Below are 19,353 nucleotides of genomic sequence, written 5' to 3'. Positions count from 1 at the left end.
TCCACAACAAAACCCATCCATTTTCAGTGGTTGCCGTCCAGCTTTTCGTCACTCGTCGTCCACTTATCGTTCACGCAACCATCGGACTTCTTTTTTGATTCAGGCAAATTCCGACGCCCTTAGAACTCCCTAACATCACCATAAGATTCGTCGGCACCTTTACATCAAAAGTTCCATCATTCCAAACTTTGATTGGCCGTCGATTGCTGTCCACCTATTGTTCATGCAATCGTCGACCTTCTTTCTTGATTTCGGAAAATTCTAGCATCGGTAGAACTCCTTGACACCACTATAAGATTCGTTGGAACCTATACATCAAAAGCCCCATGATTCCAAGCTTCGATTGGCCGTCGATCGTCGCTGCCGCCACCACTCACCAGTCTCTTCGCACGATAGGGGTGTTTTGGATAGATTTCAAATCTTAAGGGAGTCATGCGTAATTATTTAGAGGTGTTTTTGATGAATTGTTTTTGATGAATTTCAAACATTTAGGGACTAAAAGAATTTTACAACATACGGTCCAACCGACCTATCCAACCGGTCAAATCGGGAACCAGACCCTTGAATGGGTCAACGTCCGATCCAATTTTCTGAACATTGGCCTGAAAAACTATTAAAAAAAGATACCTATGTGAATCTAATACCTGAAAAGTGACTGTTACAAAACCATATTACATGTTAGGCCAAAATCTAATTTCAATCAGAGTAATGTTACAATTATTGAAATAGTGCATCGAATTTATGCACCAAATAACGTGACAAAATCATGACCGTTAATTAATATTAAGTTAAAATTGATCAACAATCAAGATTTTATTACGTTATTTTATATATAAATTTGATACACTAGTGACTATGTCTGTATTATTTTCCTTCCAATTAACGTGTAAGAAATTTGTAGTCAGATCTTTTGAATGTTAAAAATACTTAAAATATTAAGCCGGTCTTGTACTACTTTGCTAGCGTGGAGGTTAGGTTTCTTATGACGTCTCTATTAAAAAAGTAAAAGAAACTTTTTTCTTTTTTCGTATTATACAAAATTATTAATGATCCAAGATATATTCTATAATTCCTTTTCTCCTTTAGCAAAGGGGAGTTATATCCAGCGTTCCAGTTAAAATGCCAAGGAAAAATCCAAAAGCAAATGATCCACGGCTTTTCTATTAGTTTCCTTGTAGACTGAACATGATCTTAACCCAGAAGCCACACATCTTAAAATAACTATTTCACTGCAAAATTATGAAACTCAAGAATCATAACTAAGATTGTAAGACTTCCAAATAGAACACGCTCCAAGTATTTCAATCTAAAAAACTCAAAAATGACAACTATGTCTATGTCCTCCAGACAAAATCCACACTGTGATGGTAATACTAAGCACATGCTAAGATTAACGGTAGCGACGAAGAGAAAGGGTATTGTTTCTCTTCCAGGTAGCTCTGCGAGACGGACGAGCCTTGTGGTGCAAGTGTCCCCTTCCTCTTAGACCTCTGTACTTCTTTCCTGCAGATGTGAGGCCTCGAAGTTCCCTGTGCTTGTGGACAGGGTTGCAGATCCAATGAATTCTTGGGTCATTGCGGATAGCACTGTGTGCGGGATCAACTAGAATTACTTCAAAATACTTGTAAGTGGAGTCCTGTCAAAAAGAGTTGCATTGAGAAAAATTAAGTAGCTTTTAAAACACCTATATCCAACAACTTTCAAAAATAAGGTTACAAGGGCAATCATAAATTAGCGTTAGTACACAAACCTCATTGATCCAGTATGAATTAACAACCCTGAGACCTCCCAACTTACGACCAGCACGCTCCTCAGCAACTGACCTCTTGCTCCGCTGAAACTTCAGTTGAGTGACACCCTGGTTGGTGGGCTTACCATACACAATACCCTTGGGAACAGGCCTCTTACGCCCACCACGCCTAACCCGAACACGGTAAACGACATAACCCTGGAAAGCAATTTAAGCAGTTTCATCAACTGCACAAAAATAACAAATGAACTGCTTCCCCAAAGAGGAGAATATTAACAGAACAAGCAATTGGTTAATAACAACTCAGTTCATCCTTATATGATAGATTATTTTGCGCTATAACTAAAGTAACATACACAAATAAAATCATAAGAGACCAAGAAAAAAGAAAGTATATCACAAAGACTATGGTAAACCATATTGATGTTACTGAGTGTTGAAAGTAATTCACACTACAAAAATAAATTGGCCAATGACTCTATAAAGTTTAAACATTAGTATCACAGCGTCAACAAAGATGATGAAGATGCTCACCATCCAGATCAAGACAAACACATTCCATATATTAATTAGTGTGGCCAGAAATATGCACAGGAGAACTTACAATATCATAAGCAAAACAAGAATAAAGTACGTGATCATGAATTAAACCAATGAATATACTTTAACAATGCAAGAATTTGAAAAGTAGCACAATAGTGTACCAGATCGAGACAAAAGTGAGATTAAAGATAATAGAATCCACTTAGTCAGATAATCGATTATTGATTTAATTTAGCTGGTATCAGGAAGCACCCCATCATTGAACATAAGCATCCCATATAGAGATGAATACGCATCAAGATGCCACCGAACCAGCAATGAAACAAATAAGAACATGATTTAAAGCTCACTAGTCATAACTATATGCATGATGCACATCCAAAACAAGCCCCCATTGTGGTACAGAAACAAAATTTTTATTCCTTTTCAATGCCCTTATGATCAATATATGCAACAGACATAGATAACTTCTTGTGATTAATTTTATTAAAATATTATAATTCTACCTCCCCTAAAGCTGCAATTTTCTTGACTAAAGTAAAACCATCAATATGGATTCTGTTTGCAATGAACATGTCAGTATGCAAAACCAACTGATGATGGGTTCAGAAGGTAATGACCTAAAGTAAATCAGTGCATCACAATAAATAAGGCTTATGTTTTGTAACTAGAACCTGACAAGGACCAACACATTACCTGCTTGGCCTTGTAGCCCAAGCGACGGGCCTTGTCAGGACGAGTAGGATGAGTGACCCGAACAATTGAAGGATGCTGGCGGTACTCCCAACACCTCACCCTCTGCAAGAACCTCATCACATCAGATTGCTTCTTCCTCCATAACTCCGAGACATACGTGTAAGCTCCTGTTCCCATCAAACCAATAAATAAATACTAACATAAAATTAACTCAATCACGGTTCAAAAACCACTAACATTCATCTTCCAATACATATTATTTTTAATAACACTCACAGCATTTTATACCCAGAAAATCAAATTTCTTTTGAGCATAATAAATTTCAGGAAACCATTTAAGACATATTAAAAAAAAAAAAAAAACCTGTTTTTGTTTTCATTTTCCTTTCTTGTGCTTAAGCCGCACATCAGCCATGAAACGGACATAAAAATACAAGCGTGTTCACAAAAACCACATCACATAACTCATTACTAACTCCATAGCATATTAGTAATGACAACTAAAATTGTTCGCTCATTACACCAACAAAATGGGGTGACAAAAACCATTTTATCACAACGTATCAAGCAACAAACACATTAAGTTCAGAAAACCCATAAACTAAATATAGTTACGCAGAAATTCGCACAGGTAGAGGAGAGAGTACCCATTGGATCAGAGCTGAATTGCGCTGTCTGTGTGATTAGGGTTTTCGCTTGCAAAGAGAGCTAGGGTTTGTAAGGTTAACTCTTATAAAGGGAGAGTTATCAGGAAGGAGAGATCTGGGCCGTCCATTTAAATTGTGTGTCCCAACAGAAAACTCGATATCATATCCACGACGCCATTGCCCGCCCGTTGGGTTTGTGGTCCATAGCGCACAAGTTATGATTCACAGCGTAATGGGCTGAGTCCATTGCTGTTCTTCATAGTTCTAATGTCACGTGACTAACAGGACATGTTTGGGAAGGGAACGTTAGGGGTGGAAAAAAAAAAAAATTCGAAAACCGAACCGAACCAAAAATTAGATTTTTTTACGAATTCGGTTCAGTTTCGGTTTAGAATAATAGGTAAACCAAATATTCGGTTCAGTTTCGGTTTTAAAAAAAAAATAAACCGGATTATGAAACCGATTTTTTAAAAAAAAAATAATTATTTCCTTTCATTAAATCCCTTTCTCTTTCTCGATCCCTTTCTCTTTCTCGGTTTCTCCCTATTTTATTTTATTAAATACCACTCTCTCTTTCTCGATTTCTCTACCTTTTTCCCTTATTAAATATCTTTTTTTCTTTCTCTCGATTTCTTCATTTTCTCTTTTATTAAATGTCTCTCTCTCTCTCTTTCTCGATCGCTTCAATCTTCATCTTCCACTTTCATTAAATACCTCTCTTTCTCCTTCTGATTGTTAAACTCTCTTTTATTAAATTCCTCTCTATCTCCCTCTCTCTGCAAATACGCATCCACCATTTCTCTATCTTTTCCTTCTCTACAACTTCAGTTTCAACTTTCAATGTTCCTTACTCCACATGATAAAACTTCATCATCAAAATTATAAGCCTATATACTTTATGATTTTCTTTACCACCAGCGGTTGTTTTTTTGGTTGAATTTTCAGTTGTCTCGATTGCCATATATAGTGGAAGGCTTACAGCTTTTGGGTGCTAAAAACTTACAAGGATGTTGAGCTTGCCATCAAACATCAAAGAGACAGTTTCCATCAGCTTCTCTCGCTCAGCTCTAATTTTCATGTCACAAACTAAGCCGCTCACTTTTAGCCCCTTACTCTTCCATTCCCGAATTCTGGCATCGAGCTCTGTTTGGTTACGTGAACATGTGTGTACTATTGCTCCAAATCCTGCTAGTTCTTCTACTATAGCATATCTGGCAAATATCAACCAGATGGCAAAAACATAAATTGGGCAAAATTGGAGGGTTATATTGAATTGGGCCGACTGGTCCAGACCATTCTAAAAAATCGGTTAACCGGTTAACCAAACCAAATTTTCGGTTCGGTTACAAATCGGTTTAAGTAAAAAATCGGTTCGATTTCGGTTCGGTTTTTTACTTAAACCGGAATTCGGTTCGTTACTTAAACCGGAATTCGGTTCGGTTCAAATATAGGATAAACCGGTTCGGTTAACCGGTTTTTTCTACCCCTAGGGAACATAATATTGAATGAGATAAAATTATTTGTCAGAGTAAACGGCTTTTTTCCGACCCAAGGTTTGCCTTGATGATTTTCCACCCAAATTTTTTCAAAATATTACTTTCTCATTCAAAGTCAATATTCTGTGACCGTTACTACCTAAAGTCGATTCCGACAGCGAAAATTCTCTCCGTCACCACTATTTGAACATTTGATATCTTTTCTACAAAACCTCTCTCACTCCAACACCTGATTTCTCGTCCATTATTGACTACCACAAAACTAGAATTTCTTGTTCTTAATTGATTTCCGACTAATTCCGACAACGAATATTCAATCGATTACCACCATTTGATTTATCGGTCTCATTCTACAAAACTCATTTTACCTTGACCTCTGGTAACTTGCTGAATGCTGACTATGAAAGTGAAGTGTGTTTTATTTATTAACGGAATATAAACTTTGGGTGAAAAAATGATATTTTGAAACTTTTTAGGGTGGGAAAGTATCCTTAACGCAAATCTTGGGTGGGAAAAAGTTGTTACTCTTATTCGTCACATCCTTGGGACACCCCATGGAAGGCATAGAAATAAAATATTAATAAAATTAAATTTAGGGATGTTAATAAACTTAAACAAAAAATAAAGTTTTAAAAAAAGTATCTGTCTTTGCAATTCCTAAACCAATTTAATTATCTTCTAATATTGACCCTAGTTAGTAAATACGGGTACGACAAAAAATGGTATGGGAATTTTACGAGTATGATATGACAAATGGTGAAAAATATGTTTATAAAAATTTGGCCATAAAATTCGGATACGGAAAAAATACGATACGGGTATATACGGGTTTAATACGACACATTGTCAATAATACGTTTTGAAAAATACGGCAATATCAATCTAGTTTTAGCACTTTTCATGAGCCACTTGATTAAAATCTATATATTATTTCAAATATACGGGTACGACAAAAAAAGGATATGGAAATTTTACGGGTATGATATGGAAAATGGTGAAAAATATGTTTATAAAAATTCGTTAAAAATTCGGGTACGGGAATAATTTGCGAATAATACGGCTGAGGTATATAATTCGCGAATAATACTGCTAAGTTTATAAAATATGGCTATTTGCGAATTATACGGGTAGACGTATAATTCGCGAATTTACTAACTAGGATATTGACGCGATACAATCATTAGATTTAGCAGTATACGAGACTTTCACTACAATCAATCAAGACGTTGTTGGTAGAGGTAAAAATGAACTTCTTCTAGAAGCTAACGTCTCCTATGGTCGAATGATACTATAAGTAATATATTTCTTTATATTTACTAAGTAATAATATTTACATAAAACACGTTAGTTACTTCTTTGTTGTTTTACCAACGTATAGATATGCACATCTTGGGTTACTTCAGAGAAGATAGTACATGTAAATCACAATTTCTCTATTTTCGTACAATTTAAACTATTTCAAACCTAAATAAATATCATATAACATACTAACTTACACAAAATCGAAAAAAGTCAAATTACATATTGTTGATGTGTGATTTTGACACCAACTAAACGCACGTGGAAAATGCTGAGCTGACTCAGAGGACACACGTGTATGGGGGTATTGAACTGAATAAAAGATGGAGGATAATGTTTAAAGTGGTTCAGATACTTGAGTAAGCGAATCCGGCATCCACTGGTATTGTATTAATATATGAGATCAGGTCGCGTTCAGCAAGCTGACTTATAAGAGATTACAAGAGAGAGAGAGAGAGAGAGAGAGAGAGAGAGAGAGTATATATTCTATTCCAGAGAGAAATTAGCTAATTCCACAAATGGGAGGGGAACCCTCTATTTATAGTGGGATGAGTTAATGTAATGATTACTAGATCTGTGAATGAGTCAGATTGCCGTGCAAATCCTTCCTTGCATCCCATTGTTCACCTGCTCGAGTGAGTTAATCGACGTTTGTAGGAATTGGACATGTGGATCGTCTCCAGCCTTTCATCAGTTTGGTGCACACCCATTGCACTGGTAGGAGCATGCCGTTTGTGTCAGCGTGCGACGTAGCTGCGTCTGAATGGCTACAGGACTTACCTATGCTCTTACCGCTTATGCTGTCAGGGCTTTGTGTCAACCCTACTTTTTAAGGCATAATAGAAGCCCCCTAGTTTTTAAGGTTTGAGAATCAGACCTTGGAAACTACATATTATGCCTTGATTTGATGTGTTTGAAGAGATACTAGTCGATCTGACCTGGTTGCAAAGAGGTCGAGGAAACATTTCCATACAGGCGACCTGAAATGACATACTCTAAGGGTCAACGACCTATTCTTAGACCATATTCAGTGCCATAACGATGACTTTGGTCTTTATCTGAGGTTCACGACCTTATTGCACTTAGCGGAATTTTTACGAAGGCAAGGGATCACGTCGCTTCACAACTGATATACGTCGGGGTTGAAGGGTCACGTCGCCTCGCAACTGATATAAGACGATCGAAGAGTCACGTCGCTTCGCGACTGACATAAGACGAAGAATGTTTTATGTAATGACCTCTTCAGATGTTATCCGTTGCACTTTTGTGGTTGATACATTTAATGAAATACCTTTCGCTTTGACAGATGTGTCCTGTGCGCATTAAATGCGAGCCATGCTAAAACGAAATTCCCTATCAGAGCATTAAATGTAGATGTGGGCGCATTTAATGTGGAGGAGGGAAACGTGCCATCGCTTGAGCGTTTCAATGGAAAAGAACGACGATTTGGTTTCTCAAAGCGTGACATTCACTCTTCTTTGCTGATCTGCAACACGTGGTCGCGATCGACTCTGAGACTTCAGGAAACCAAAGCGCCACTTCCTTCACTATAAAACCTCAGGTTCACTTCAGGTAATGTCAAAATACTCACCTTCTCAGAAAGAGCAAGAAATTTTCGTGAGCCTTGGTTTTTTGCCTTTCAGACTGGTGTGCGCTTGACATTCGGAGCAGGAGGATTAATCTTCTCACCTTAAGAGGTAAGGATGGTCCCCCTGCCACTTTTATTATTTTTTTTTTCTTGCTTTTGATAGTTGTCATGAGATGACAGTCTACTGGTAGTTGATCGAAGATGAAATCTTCTCCTTGGGTTTAAGCCATTGATGGTGGCTCTAAAATATTCTTTTAAGGTTTTTCTAGGGTTTAAGGGAGGAAGCTTTTACTTTTTCCTCCACATCATCGTACGAAACAGTGTACGAGGATTGAGTGATTCCCTACATGTTGCTTTTCTTTCAGACCGCAAAAGAATGGACTCTCCAACGACCAGAACATATGAGGGAACCAACTCGCTAGTGCATGATGCTCCTACGGGCCCCTCTCAGGAAATTCTATCGATGATTATTGCCGAGGAGATCCAGAAGGTGGTAGACCAATATGCTCTTAGCGTGGAGGTCTTCCATCATAGGCCATACACAGCTCGGAACCCGCCAGAAGGGATGACTGCGATCTTCGAGAACATCTTTAAGAGTGGGGGGCTGATCCCTTTCAACCCTTTTGTCAGGGCGGTCCTCGATCACTTCGGGATCGCACCGCTACAGCTCACGCCAAATGCGTATATGCTGTGGCTATGTATATCGCATGCGACAAAAACTGATTGGGCAAGCTAATCGCGCTAGAGCTCGGTTGTTCGTACATTCTAAAGAAGAGTAAGGATAAGGACTCCTTTTATCTCTCGAAGCGACCTACCATAGAAACGGGAATACATAGTTACCCCAGCAATGTAGGGGCATACGAGACGAAGTTCTTTTTCTTTTGATATGATGGCATTTGCTATTTTCAGGAGCCGAGTATGTTCTCCTTTCTTTTGAGGTCGCGAATTTTTTTTTTTATCTTCACTAATGAGCTATTTGTTTCTTCGCAGTTAACAAGACGACCAGGTTATCGCTCCTCGAGGATCCAGACAGGATCACTAACTTCGATTTTTGCCCGAAGAGAGTCGCGATGCAAGACTGCTCGTGACAACAACAAATTTATGGAAGTACGGTTTCTTTAACTCCGAAGCAACCTTAGAGAGCACACCAAGTAAGCTTCTTAACCTTAGCCTGTCTTTTGATTCTTCATGCAGTGAATTATTTTACTAACGATGTTCGCATGTAGTTACCATGCCTCCCAAGGTGCCCAGATCGTTACGACCAAGGCAATTTTCCATCCCCCGGATAGGTGTCACCAGACTAGCTAGAGCAGCTCCCAACGGTTCCCCTGTCTGAGGGACACCATCGGGTGCTCCGGCCCAACCTTCAGGCACTCTCCAGCCTTCAGCTGGTCGCCCGAAGTAGAAGACAATGGCTCAAAAGTCCAAGAAGCGGAAGCAACTTTGGGCCGAAGAGTCGGAGTCTGAGACTGAGGGTTTGGGCATCCAACCCAATAGGTCGTAGCCTTACCAAACATCACTATGCTCGAACTTGGCTTAATTTATTATATGAGCTTCAAATGGGCTCAAGAAATATTGAGCCAAGCTGCAACCCTATTTATTACCATACTCATGTGACACTGTTCTTTATAAAAAGTCTAGGAAAGGCTTATCTTTCCAATGTGGGATTGGGCAATTTGAAAAACCTTTCAACTATTCTTAAAACATAATATAATAGGTAAGCAACCCTAATGAATCTAGAAGTATAAAAGTCTAAGAATTGTTTGAAAGAATCTAGAGGTATCAAAGTCTAAGAATTGTTTGAAACAAGTTTCTTGGAACACCTCTGATTGTCTTAGACTAAATCTGTTCCATATCAACCTAATTGCATCTTTATTGCTACGAAATAGTCACCGCAAATGACAAAATTGTGATGAGTATTAAACAAGTTGTAAAGTATTATGTGATGAGTGCTTGGAAGTGCGCTCATATTTAGTGATTTTAAGGGTATTTTGTGAGGGAAATAGGTTTAATTGGTTAATTTTACTTAATTTCTGTATCTCTTTTGTTTTCTAGAATAATGGGTATGTTTTGTGAATTTTCAGGTGTTTAGGTGCTGAAAAATGAGGATTTCAAGCATGGACATTGAAGATGAAGAATCATAAGCGTGTAGGAATAAACAGTTCAAAAATCAGAGCTCAAACGAAGAAGTTATGGATTTTTGAAGATTGTTCGCCGTAGCATAACTGTTCCCACGCCGCAGCATAAAATTGCAAAATGGATAGAAACTTCATGCTGCAGCGCCAATAAATCATGCTACGGTGCAATGCGGGAAATTTATATTCGGAAATTTTTCTGCCAGAACATGCTGCACGAAAATGATCATAACTTGAGCTACACAACTCCGATTGACCTAGTTTTGGTGGATTTTTAAAGCTAAGAGACAGAGCCACAATTTTATGTTTGATCATGGCATAGTTCGACCTGGAATATGGTTAAAATTGGAGGCGAAATTTACATTAGTGCTTGGAGATGTGCAGATTTGTTATTATGCATTTTTAATTACAGTATAACTTTTTACCATAATACCCTCACAACTTTAATATTATAAATAGATGTCCTTAGTAATATTTTAGGGAGCTAGGGTTTATAATATCAAATATAATTAGGAAGAGGCAAGGAGAGGAGATCTTACCTAGGGTTTCATCTTCTTCTTCTTGTACTTCATGGTTTTCAAGATTTTGAGGTTTGATTTTTTTTTTTTTTTTTTTTTTTTATACTCATGTGTAACTAAATATTTTTCTAGGGATCCAATGTAGCCTAATAAGAAGGTTTTATGTCTTTATTAATTCTATTTGTCTTATCAATCCATTGCAATTCTAGTTTTATCATTATCCTTTATTCAATCTTTAATTGATGTTATTGCTTGATCACCTTTAATGTTAATTAATTGATTGTGTGAGACAAAGTTAGACTTCACACCCTAGCTAATCTTGAATAGCTTGTGTGAATGAATGATTAGTATTTTGTGCATATGCCCTGACAAAATGCTAATTGGTTCATGATTTCTTGAATGATTAGTATCTGTGCATATATCCTGATAGATGCGCCTTTATTCATGATTTCGAGTGCTCTTGTGTTTAATGGGTTTTTAATCATTAGGCTAGACTATACGTCCTAGCTAGTCTCATGTTAAAGATACTAGGTTAATCCCAAACACCTTATGGTAATACTTTACTTATGTGAGTGCAAACCCTAGAAATTGGATTGTGATAGCAATAGTTTGATAGTTGGCATAAAACTATTATGGTGAAATTGGATACCTAGGTTGTAGTTCATTGGTTCTTAAATTAGTTTTATTGGTGTTATTTTGGCTCAGTCAGTAGTAGTTAATTTTTAGTTTCTTTTTACACTTAGTTTTAATCACTAGTTCTTTAATTTGCTTGAATTTATTTGTTTTAATTAAGGGACAACTTATTAGGATTAATTGACTGCTTACAAATCTCTGTGGGATTGACCCTTGCATGTGCACACTATATTACAGTTGTGATTCATATACTTGCGAGGATTAAAATCATTCATCATTATGTTCTCTTCTATCTTCCTCTTCTTGTTAGGGATGGGCATGGGCCGAGCCGGGTCGGGGCTAGGGACCCCTGTCCTGAGACCCAAAGGGATTCCTCAAATCTGGCCCAATCCCCAAACGGGAAATTTGGGGAATCCTATGACTCGGCCTGGTCCTTGAACGTGGAATTTGGGGAATCCTCGAACTCCTCGCAAAAAATAAAAAAAAATATCGGATTTTTTTTTTTTTTAAGTCTCTTATGTCTTATCAAAGTATCAAAAAATATGTTTCTTATGAAATGATACATTATGTCTATTTGATAAATGATAGATTATGTCTCTCTCTCTCTCTCTCTCTTTCTGAATTAACGTATATGTGTGCATTTGTGTTTTAATGTTAACATGTATACTGAAAATTAACGAACTGTGCTTTTGTTTTTATTTTATGCAGGTTTTGGCGCTCTCATCTCTCCTCTCTCTCTCTCTCTCTCTCTATATATTTATTATATATAATATATATATATATATATATATATATATATATATATAATATATATATAGATAATACAATATTAGGATTTCAATTTATCTTTTAATGCTATTAGGGTTTCAATTCAGCGCTTTAATTGCCTACTTTTGAAACGGATAGAAGATCATGTCTTGGAACCAATAAAGATAAGTGTCTTTGATGAAATTGTAAATGCAGTTGCTGCATGGTCAACTGATGTGAAGCTACAGACAATTGCCAATTGTTTTAAGCATTGCAAAATTAGGACCCTCGATGTTGATGAATTGCAAATTACAAATGAAGTGGATGAGGAGAATCAAAGAGTCATTGTAAAATTGAGTGATAAGATTCGGCAACTTCACTATACTAATCGAATGAATATTAATGACTTTCTCAATCATCTAAATAAGCAACAAATCATGTATGCTTTAACTGAAGAAAAAATCATTACTATAATTTGACAAGAAAAGAAAGGACATAATAATAAGGATGATAGTATGGAAATACAAAAATTTTCGTGCCAAAAAACTTTAAACATATTTGAGAAGCTAGAAATGTTTTGGCTTTAAACAAAAAAAAGTCAATGCCAATGAGTAATGTACCTGCAAGTTAAAAGATGTGGTAACATCTCTAAAGAATATATCATTGTCCCAAATAACTTTAGATAAATATTTTTATTTCATCTTAAACATTTAATATAACATAACATATTTTTTTTTTTTTTGCGATAAATAGATAATTATTACTATATAGAGACAACTTTACTTAAGACGGAAATTAAAAACATTATAACTTATTACAATGTGGAATTTATTCTTATTTATAACTATCCCAAATTGAGAGTATAATTTTTATGACTATGTAGAGTTTAATCTCATATGAAATATCACTATAGAGAGGTTTTACTATAAATATATATATCAAATTATTAAAGAGAATTTAAGATAAAATAAATAACTACCATAATTTATTATTAATTAATTTAAATGTCTTAATGCATATATATTATGTATTTATGTTATTAACATTTACAAGTTATTTGAAAAAAAAATGTTATTATCTATCAATAATATAAAATATATATTAACATTTAGTCATTTACATATATATCAAGTGTAAGTTTTAAGGAGGTTACCAAGTGATTAAAACTTATGCGGAATGAGTTGCTTGTTCAATTTTTAGAGCAAATGAGTTGTGAGAGACATAAACAAAACATACATCAAAACAAGTAAAGAACACACTCATTTTTACATGGTTTGACATCAAGCCTACATCCATGGGACAAAGTCTAGAGAAAGTAGATTCACTATGAAATACTTATGAGTTCAAATACAAGGCAAGATAACCAAAGTTGAAAAACCACTCCCTATTTTCTACACGACAACTCTATCGTCTTTGGTTGAACTTCAAATCCTCACAGCAAGCTTCACATGCACATCATCACCATGTTGAAATTGAGCTCCTCTCAAGTTTCAACAACAAAGATAGATCTTCTGGACACCAGCTTACACACAAGCATTCATCATCATGGAATCAAGTTCCAAATCATCACACAAGGTCAAGTGAAGAGGGTAATTCTAAGCCTACCAAAGCATAGTAAGAAACCTTAACCAAAACGAAGACCTTAAGGAGTATTCAGAGAGCAAAACAATGGTGATCAGATTTCTTAAAGCAGACGCCAGAAAAGTATGAATATATAAAGTTTAACACGTCAAGGGTTAGGGGACAAAAATGTTAAATATAAACTTTTGTGTTTTTCTTTTTTAAAAGAAACTTGGGACCACAAACAAAAATAAAATACCTTTTCTCACACAACGAATATAAAGTAGACAAGCGGAAAAACACATAACAAAATATCAACAAGGAATAATATTGTCCAAAAAGCAAAACGGGTGCGTGATGTGTTTTTGAGAAAAATATCTGCCAGATGCATTATGACCACACAAACTCTCAAGTGCTCACACTGGAGAAGGTGTTCTCCTTTAGAGAGAGTGGCCACATTGGCAGATAAGGTAAAAGATTGTGCAAGACTCAAGACAGGATCATAAGATGACAAAACACTTACATTAAGTAATTCATATATACATATTTAGCTTATTATATTTAATATAGATAATTTCTCTATTATTATTTATTACCTATTTGTATATGGTTTCACTTAATGTTCCCACAATTATATTATTATAATCACATTTGAATTTGATCAATTAATAATGTGAAACAATTAATTATTAAAGTAGTAATTTCTTGACAAATGTGTTTTTCTTTTACATAGTAAATTGTGTCTCCTCATCTTTATAATACAATGTATGAATTTTTTTGAATATCACATAAAGTTCCTCTTCCTTCTTCTAATTAATTGGTAAATTTAATTTAGAACAATTTTAAGTGCTGATTTAAGTAATTAATTTGTTCTTGTATAATTTATAGCTTCATTTATTGATTTTCAACTATTCAAATTAATATAGGATTAAATGGTTAAACCTGACTAAAATTTTTATGTAGGACTGTTAATGATAATTAGATGCAATTAGATTCTAATTAAAATGAGAATATATAAATTGCATCAAAATAACATATTATCATGTCATTAAAAAAATTAAATATAACATCTTTTTGTATCAAATGTTAACAATATTCAAAAGCATCCACAAATTTATATTTATATATATCTCAGGATCGAGGCGAAGCCAATTCGAGGCGAGCCGGGCAGAGGATGAGACTATCTCCGTCCTCGACTCGGCCTCGAATCAATTTGAGAATCCCGACCCAATTCAGGCCAGGTCAGGGCAAGTCCCCGACGAGGAAAGGAACATGCCCATCCCTACTTTTGTTTCCTACTTGTCTTTGCAAATTCACACAACATGTTGATATATAAATCTATACCAACTAAAGTGATCCGATCGACTTTGGTGGGATCGATACTGGTGTGTGTGTGATTATAGATAATCTGCAATTAACAAAAAATGAATGTAAAGAAGAAGATGGCACAGAGATTTTAAAAGTAGTTCGGTGACATAAACTCTTAAGCGTACGTCTATTGTTCTTTGTATTTGCTGTGTGAGCTTATAGTATAAGTTCCATGAAAATTTTCTAACTCCTTTTTCATCATTTGAGGGATTTATATACAAGGTTTGTGCAAAAAGGAAGAGGGAAATTAAAAGGATTACAACTAAATTGAAATATAACTCCAATATTCTCGCGATTGGGCGCTGTGATTGTGTAAGGATTACTGTCAATTTGAATATTCCTGAAATATCTAGGATCTAAAGTTATCTGGGAATTGGTTGAATGATCATTCGGATTGTTCGCGACTAGCTTGTGTTGGGTCGAGCTATATTTCGACGAGCTTATGTTGGGTTGGACAACCAGTAGAGTCGGATTGATTCTAGGTCGAGCTACTAGCTCTCAACTCTCCGGGCTTGGTGGAAAAATCACACACAACACAATCATAAGCTGAATTAGTAAGTAAAAATACATAAATATACACTTAACATAAATTTAAGTAACTTTGCGTGGTATTTATACTAACCGGTCTAAGACAACTTCACTTGGCATGGTGTTTATTCAGTTAGCATGAAAATAATGCTAAGTGTATTTTTGCTATTGTCGTTTCGTGTAAATACCATGCATTTAGCATGAATTTTGATATAAGATAAACTATACTTTGCGTGATCTTATCTCAGTTAGCAACGTTAAATGCATTTTTGCCAGTGTCAATTCTCGTAAATCATTATTACTTTAGCATGAATTTTACACCAAATGGTTTTTTATCAGCGTAATATCCAGTTCACACAAAATTACTAAGTAAGAAATGTATATGTGAACTCGTTGAGACATCAATTTCCCAGCAAATCAACCAACACAGACAACACTTCCATTATAGAATCATCATATTGCTAAAAAAAAAAAAAAAATACACAGTAACAACCTTGGAGGAAGTTTGAAACTAATGTGCATTACGAAATCTTAAACAGCTCAAACAACTCAAAATGTTTTTAAGGCAACTAAAGCAATCAAATATCACTAACCTTCTTGCCCATGTCTAACAACTTTGACTGATGTAACCAAACCGTCATCAAGCAATCAAGCGTGTTCACCTTCTCCTCAAAACGATTAAAACCACAGCTATCACCACTCTAGAACTTTAAAAAGAATTTGTATAACTTCAATGATCTAACCCAATCTAAAACATTGAAGAATTTGAAGGATTGAAACGTGAAGGTCAAAAAAAGGCTTCATTTTTTTTTTTCCTTTTAAACAGGAGAAAAATGAATTGAGTCTCAACTCTCAATGTCTCGTATTTGTACAAGGGTAAAAACGAAAATACATGATCGGGTGCTCAATATGTTTAGGGTTTGAGAAGTTGATTATTTTTGTTTAACCCCTTAATTTGTGGTTAATTTATTAATATTCCCTGAAAGTACACTATTAATTAATTTAATTAATATCCCTAATCCTAATAAATCAATCATTCTACTCTACTCCCAAACGCAGCCTCACTGTGCAAAGAGAGCTAAAGCCCTACGTAACAACTGGCACTGATTGATTTTTTTTTATATCGGTGACTTCTTTCTTCCTCCTTTGTTCATCAATAAAAAATGGCGGCTTCATCACTCTCTTTCTCTCCCAAGACCATCACTTCCTCACCCAGACCCAAAACCAATCCGTTTATCAATCATTTCTCGCATTCACTTCAATTTCCCATCGCTTCCTCCACCTCACGCGCCATCTTCACCAGCCCAACCACCTCCATAGTTCCACGGGCCTCTTCCGTAATTTCACGCGCAACTAACGATGCTGCCAGCACAAACACAAACACATTTCACGGCCTCTGCTACGTGGTGGGCGACAACATCGACACTGACCAAATCATCCCCGCCGAGTACCTCACATTAGTCCCGTCCAAGCCCGAGGAATACGAAAAACTCGGCACCTACGCTTTAATCGGTCTCCCTTCGACCTACACCACACGCTTCATTGACGAAAATGAAACCAAAACAAAATACAAAATCGTAATCGGGGGCGATAACTTCGGGTGCGGGTCGTCTCGTGAGCACGCGCCGGTGGCATTGGGAGCGGCTGGAGTTGCGGCGGTTGTTGCGGAGAGCTACGCGAGGATATTTTTCAGGAACTCGGTTGCTACGGGGGAAATTTATCCGTTGGAATCGGAGGGAAGGCTTTGTGAAGAGTGTAGGACGGGTGATGTGGTGACAATTGAGATGGCTGAGAGCCGTCTGATCAATCACACTACTGGGAAGGAGTATAAATTGAAGCCAATTGGTGATGCAGGGCCTGTGATCGATGCTGGAGGAATTTTTGCGTACGCGCGAAAGACCGGAATGATTCCCAGCCAAAATTAAGGTAACTTTTTTAACATTTTAGTTATTGTTTTTGAATTTATGATGTTTTTATAATTAATGAGGATGGCTTCGAGTGTTAGTCTAATATATAATTAGAAATACAATCCTATTTGTGAACATTTTACATGAGAAATGGTCTACTTGAAATTGAAATGAAAAGCCCCGAGAACGTCTCCATTGAGGCTAGTGAAGCGATGTTTGGTTTTCTGGGTATCATGTTAAATTAATTACTCTTCAACAGAGCCCTTTTATTTGAATACTATGACTGGTTTTGTTAATAGTTAGCTTTTTGGGATACATATTAGAAGTTTTATGGGTTATTTTTGGGAAAGTTGGATTGGAGAGATGTGAAATTGATGTTATTTCTTAGGAGCTAAGTTTTTATAGTTTTTAATTTGCTTTTGGGACTTTTAAGATGAATGTTAAGAGATCAGTTATGGTAATTTCTGTTGTTTTGTGAATGATTATAATTTGTTTCTTGGCTGTGTTTTCGGTATTATGAATAATGATATTGGTATGGTATGTTGCTCAAGTCTGATGAGAGTTTGATGTGTTCACAATTATGTTAGGAGGAACAAAACGCTGGAAAGGGGGGTGGGGGAAGGGGTGGAGTTTATGTGGTTTTTGAGAGTCTAATCACAGCTTTCATCTATAGATTGAATCATCTATTCTATTATCTTCATGTAATATTTGTATTTCATTAGATGTTGATTGGTGAAATGGTTGATTCTTGTTGATATATCATTATTCTTATATTAAAATTTTGTTTTATAGCTGGTGTAGTGCTTAGCTTCTTATTTACTTAGAAGCTTTAAGTGCTTTCACACATTTACTGAATCTTAATGGATTTGGACGCTAAATGCTAATGGTGGAATTGTGCTTTTTATTTTAATTTTTTCTTTTCCTTGAATCAGTAGTAGGGACATTAAGAAATTTCATAATATTTTTTTTTCAGAACTGGTGTTGAGGTATGAGCTTTAAGCAATTAATGTTTTAAAATAAAAAAAAAATTATTGTCTACTTAATAATAATCAAGTTATTTAGTTAGTTATACCTTCCAATGTAGTTTTGTGCAATATCAGTTGGATGCTTCTATACTCCGTTTACATTTGAAGGCTTCTGAAATTTGGATTCTTACCTGTTAATTAGATTTACATTGATTGCTGTGTTTTAACTTTTTCTTTCTGCAGGGTACTTCTGCTTGCAGTATGGTATGCAGGTTTCATAGACTAGTGATATGGTAGATACCAACTCTGTTTTCAGATGCTTGGCATTTAAACCTTTAGAAGAAATAATTACCCTTAAATAGGTGCTGAAATGCTTACTTGTCTTCTCTTGTAAGTTGTATCATGACTTGTCTCAGTGATGTTAGGATCTAGAATCTTCTTGGTATTTAGTTGATTCTCGATGTTGAGTTATTTTGCTTATGTAAGTGATTGTCGAAACTGATGCTGTTGATCTTTCAGTAATTTATAGGTGTTGAAGTTATGCTTGTGCCGAATTTTGTTTCTAAGGTTCTTATCTATTCTAATATTGCACCAAGGATAGCATAGACGTGGTTGTTTGCGACAGTTGTACTCTTATGTTTGGCTTTATCATTTGCAAGTAGAAAAGATGAGTAAGGATTACAGGTAAACTTCGGTGGATAGGAAAGATGATTAGGTCCACAGGTAAAATTCCAGACGTTAGCAGTCCCTATATCATTTGATTGTATAAATCCATTTTGCTCTTGTAAAGTCCTTCCTGTTCACAGTTTTATTTACGAGAGAAACCAAGAAAAAAAATTCGCAGAAGAAATCATTCAAAATGGAAGCCATTTTCCTCTGGAAAATTTTCTACATCTTAATAACTCTTTAACATTTTCCTGCATACTTTAATAATTCTTTTAGAGAAGAATTTTATAGCCAAAGTCATTACAAA

The 19,353-nt window shown here is 35.7% G+C and overlaps 2 protein-coding genes across 4 annotated transcripts; one reads left to right on the top strand and one right to left on the bottom strand.

Annotated features, from left to right (window-relative positions):
- Positions 1-1,137: 1,137 nt before the first annotated feature.
- LOC116120808 (60S ribosomal protein L15-like) lies at positions 1,138-3,782 on the bottom strand. 3 transcript variants are annotated; one of them, XM_031406783.1, is made up of 4 exons: positions 3,637-3,782; positions 2,990-3,156; positions 1,751-1,948; positions 1,138-1,636 (listed from the first exon to the last, which is right to left on the bottom strand). In XM_031406783.1, exons 1-4 carry the CDS (start codon positions 3,638-3,640, stop codon positions 1,391-1,393), a joined length of 615 nt encoding a protein of 204 aa, XP_031262643.1. In that variant the 5' UTR covers positions 3,641-3,782; the 3' UTR covers positions 1,138-1,390. The 3 variants fall into 3 exon arrangements, with proteins under 3 accessions (XP_031262643.1, XP_031262644.1, XP_031262642.1); XM_031406784.1 differs by having other exon boundaries at positions 3,619-3,712; XM_031406782.1 differs by lacking the exon at positions 3,637-3,782 and having other exon boundaries at positions 2,990-3,166.
- Positions 3,783-16,557: 12,775 nt separating this feature from the next.
- Positions 16,558-18,934, top strand: LOC116120805 (3-isopropylmalate dehydratase small subunit 3-like). Its single transcript, XM_031406779.1, has 2 exons — positions 16,558-17,434; positions 18,624-18,934. The coding sequence occupies exon 1, from the start codon at positions 16,672-16,674 to the stop codon at positions 17,431-17,433; it is 762 nt and encodes a 253-aa protein (XP_031262639.1). The 5' UTR covers positions 16,558-16,671; the 3' UTR covers position 17,434; positions 18,624-18,934.
- The last annotated feature ends 419 nt before the right edge of the window (positions 18,935-19,353 follow it).

Source organism: Pistacia vera, unplaced genomic scaffold (assembly GCF_008641045.1).
Source record: "Pistacia vera cultivar Batoury unplaced genomic scaffold, PisVer_v2 Contig947, whole genome shotgun sequence".
NCBI classification, from domain to species: Eukaryota; Viridiplantae; Streptophyta; class Magnoliopsida; order Sapindales; family Anacardiaceae; genus Pistacia; species Pistacia vera.
The sequence above is the reverse complement of the archived record's forward strand: the minus strand, read 5'-3'. Positions and strand labels throughout refer to the sequence as shown.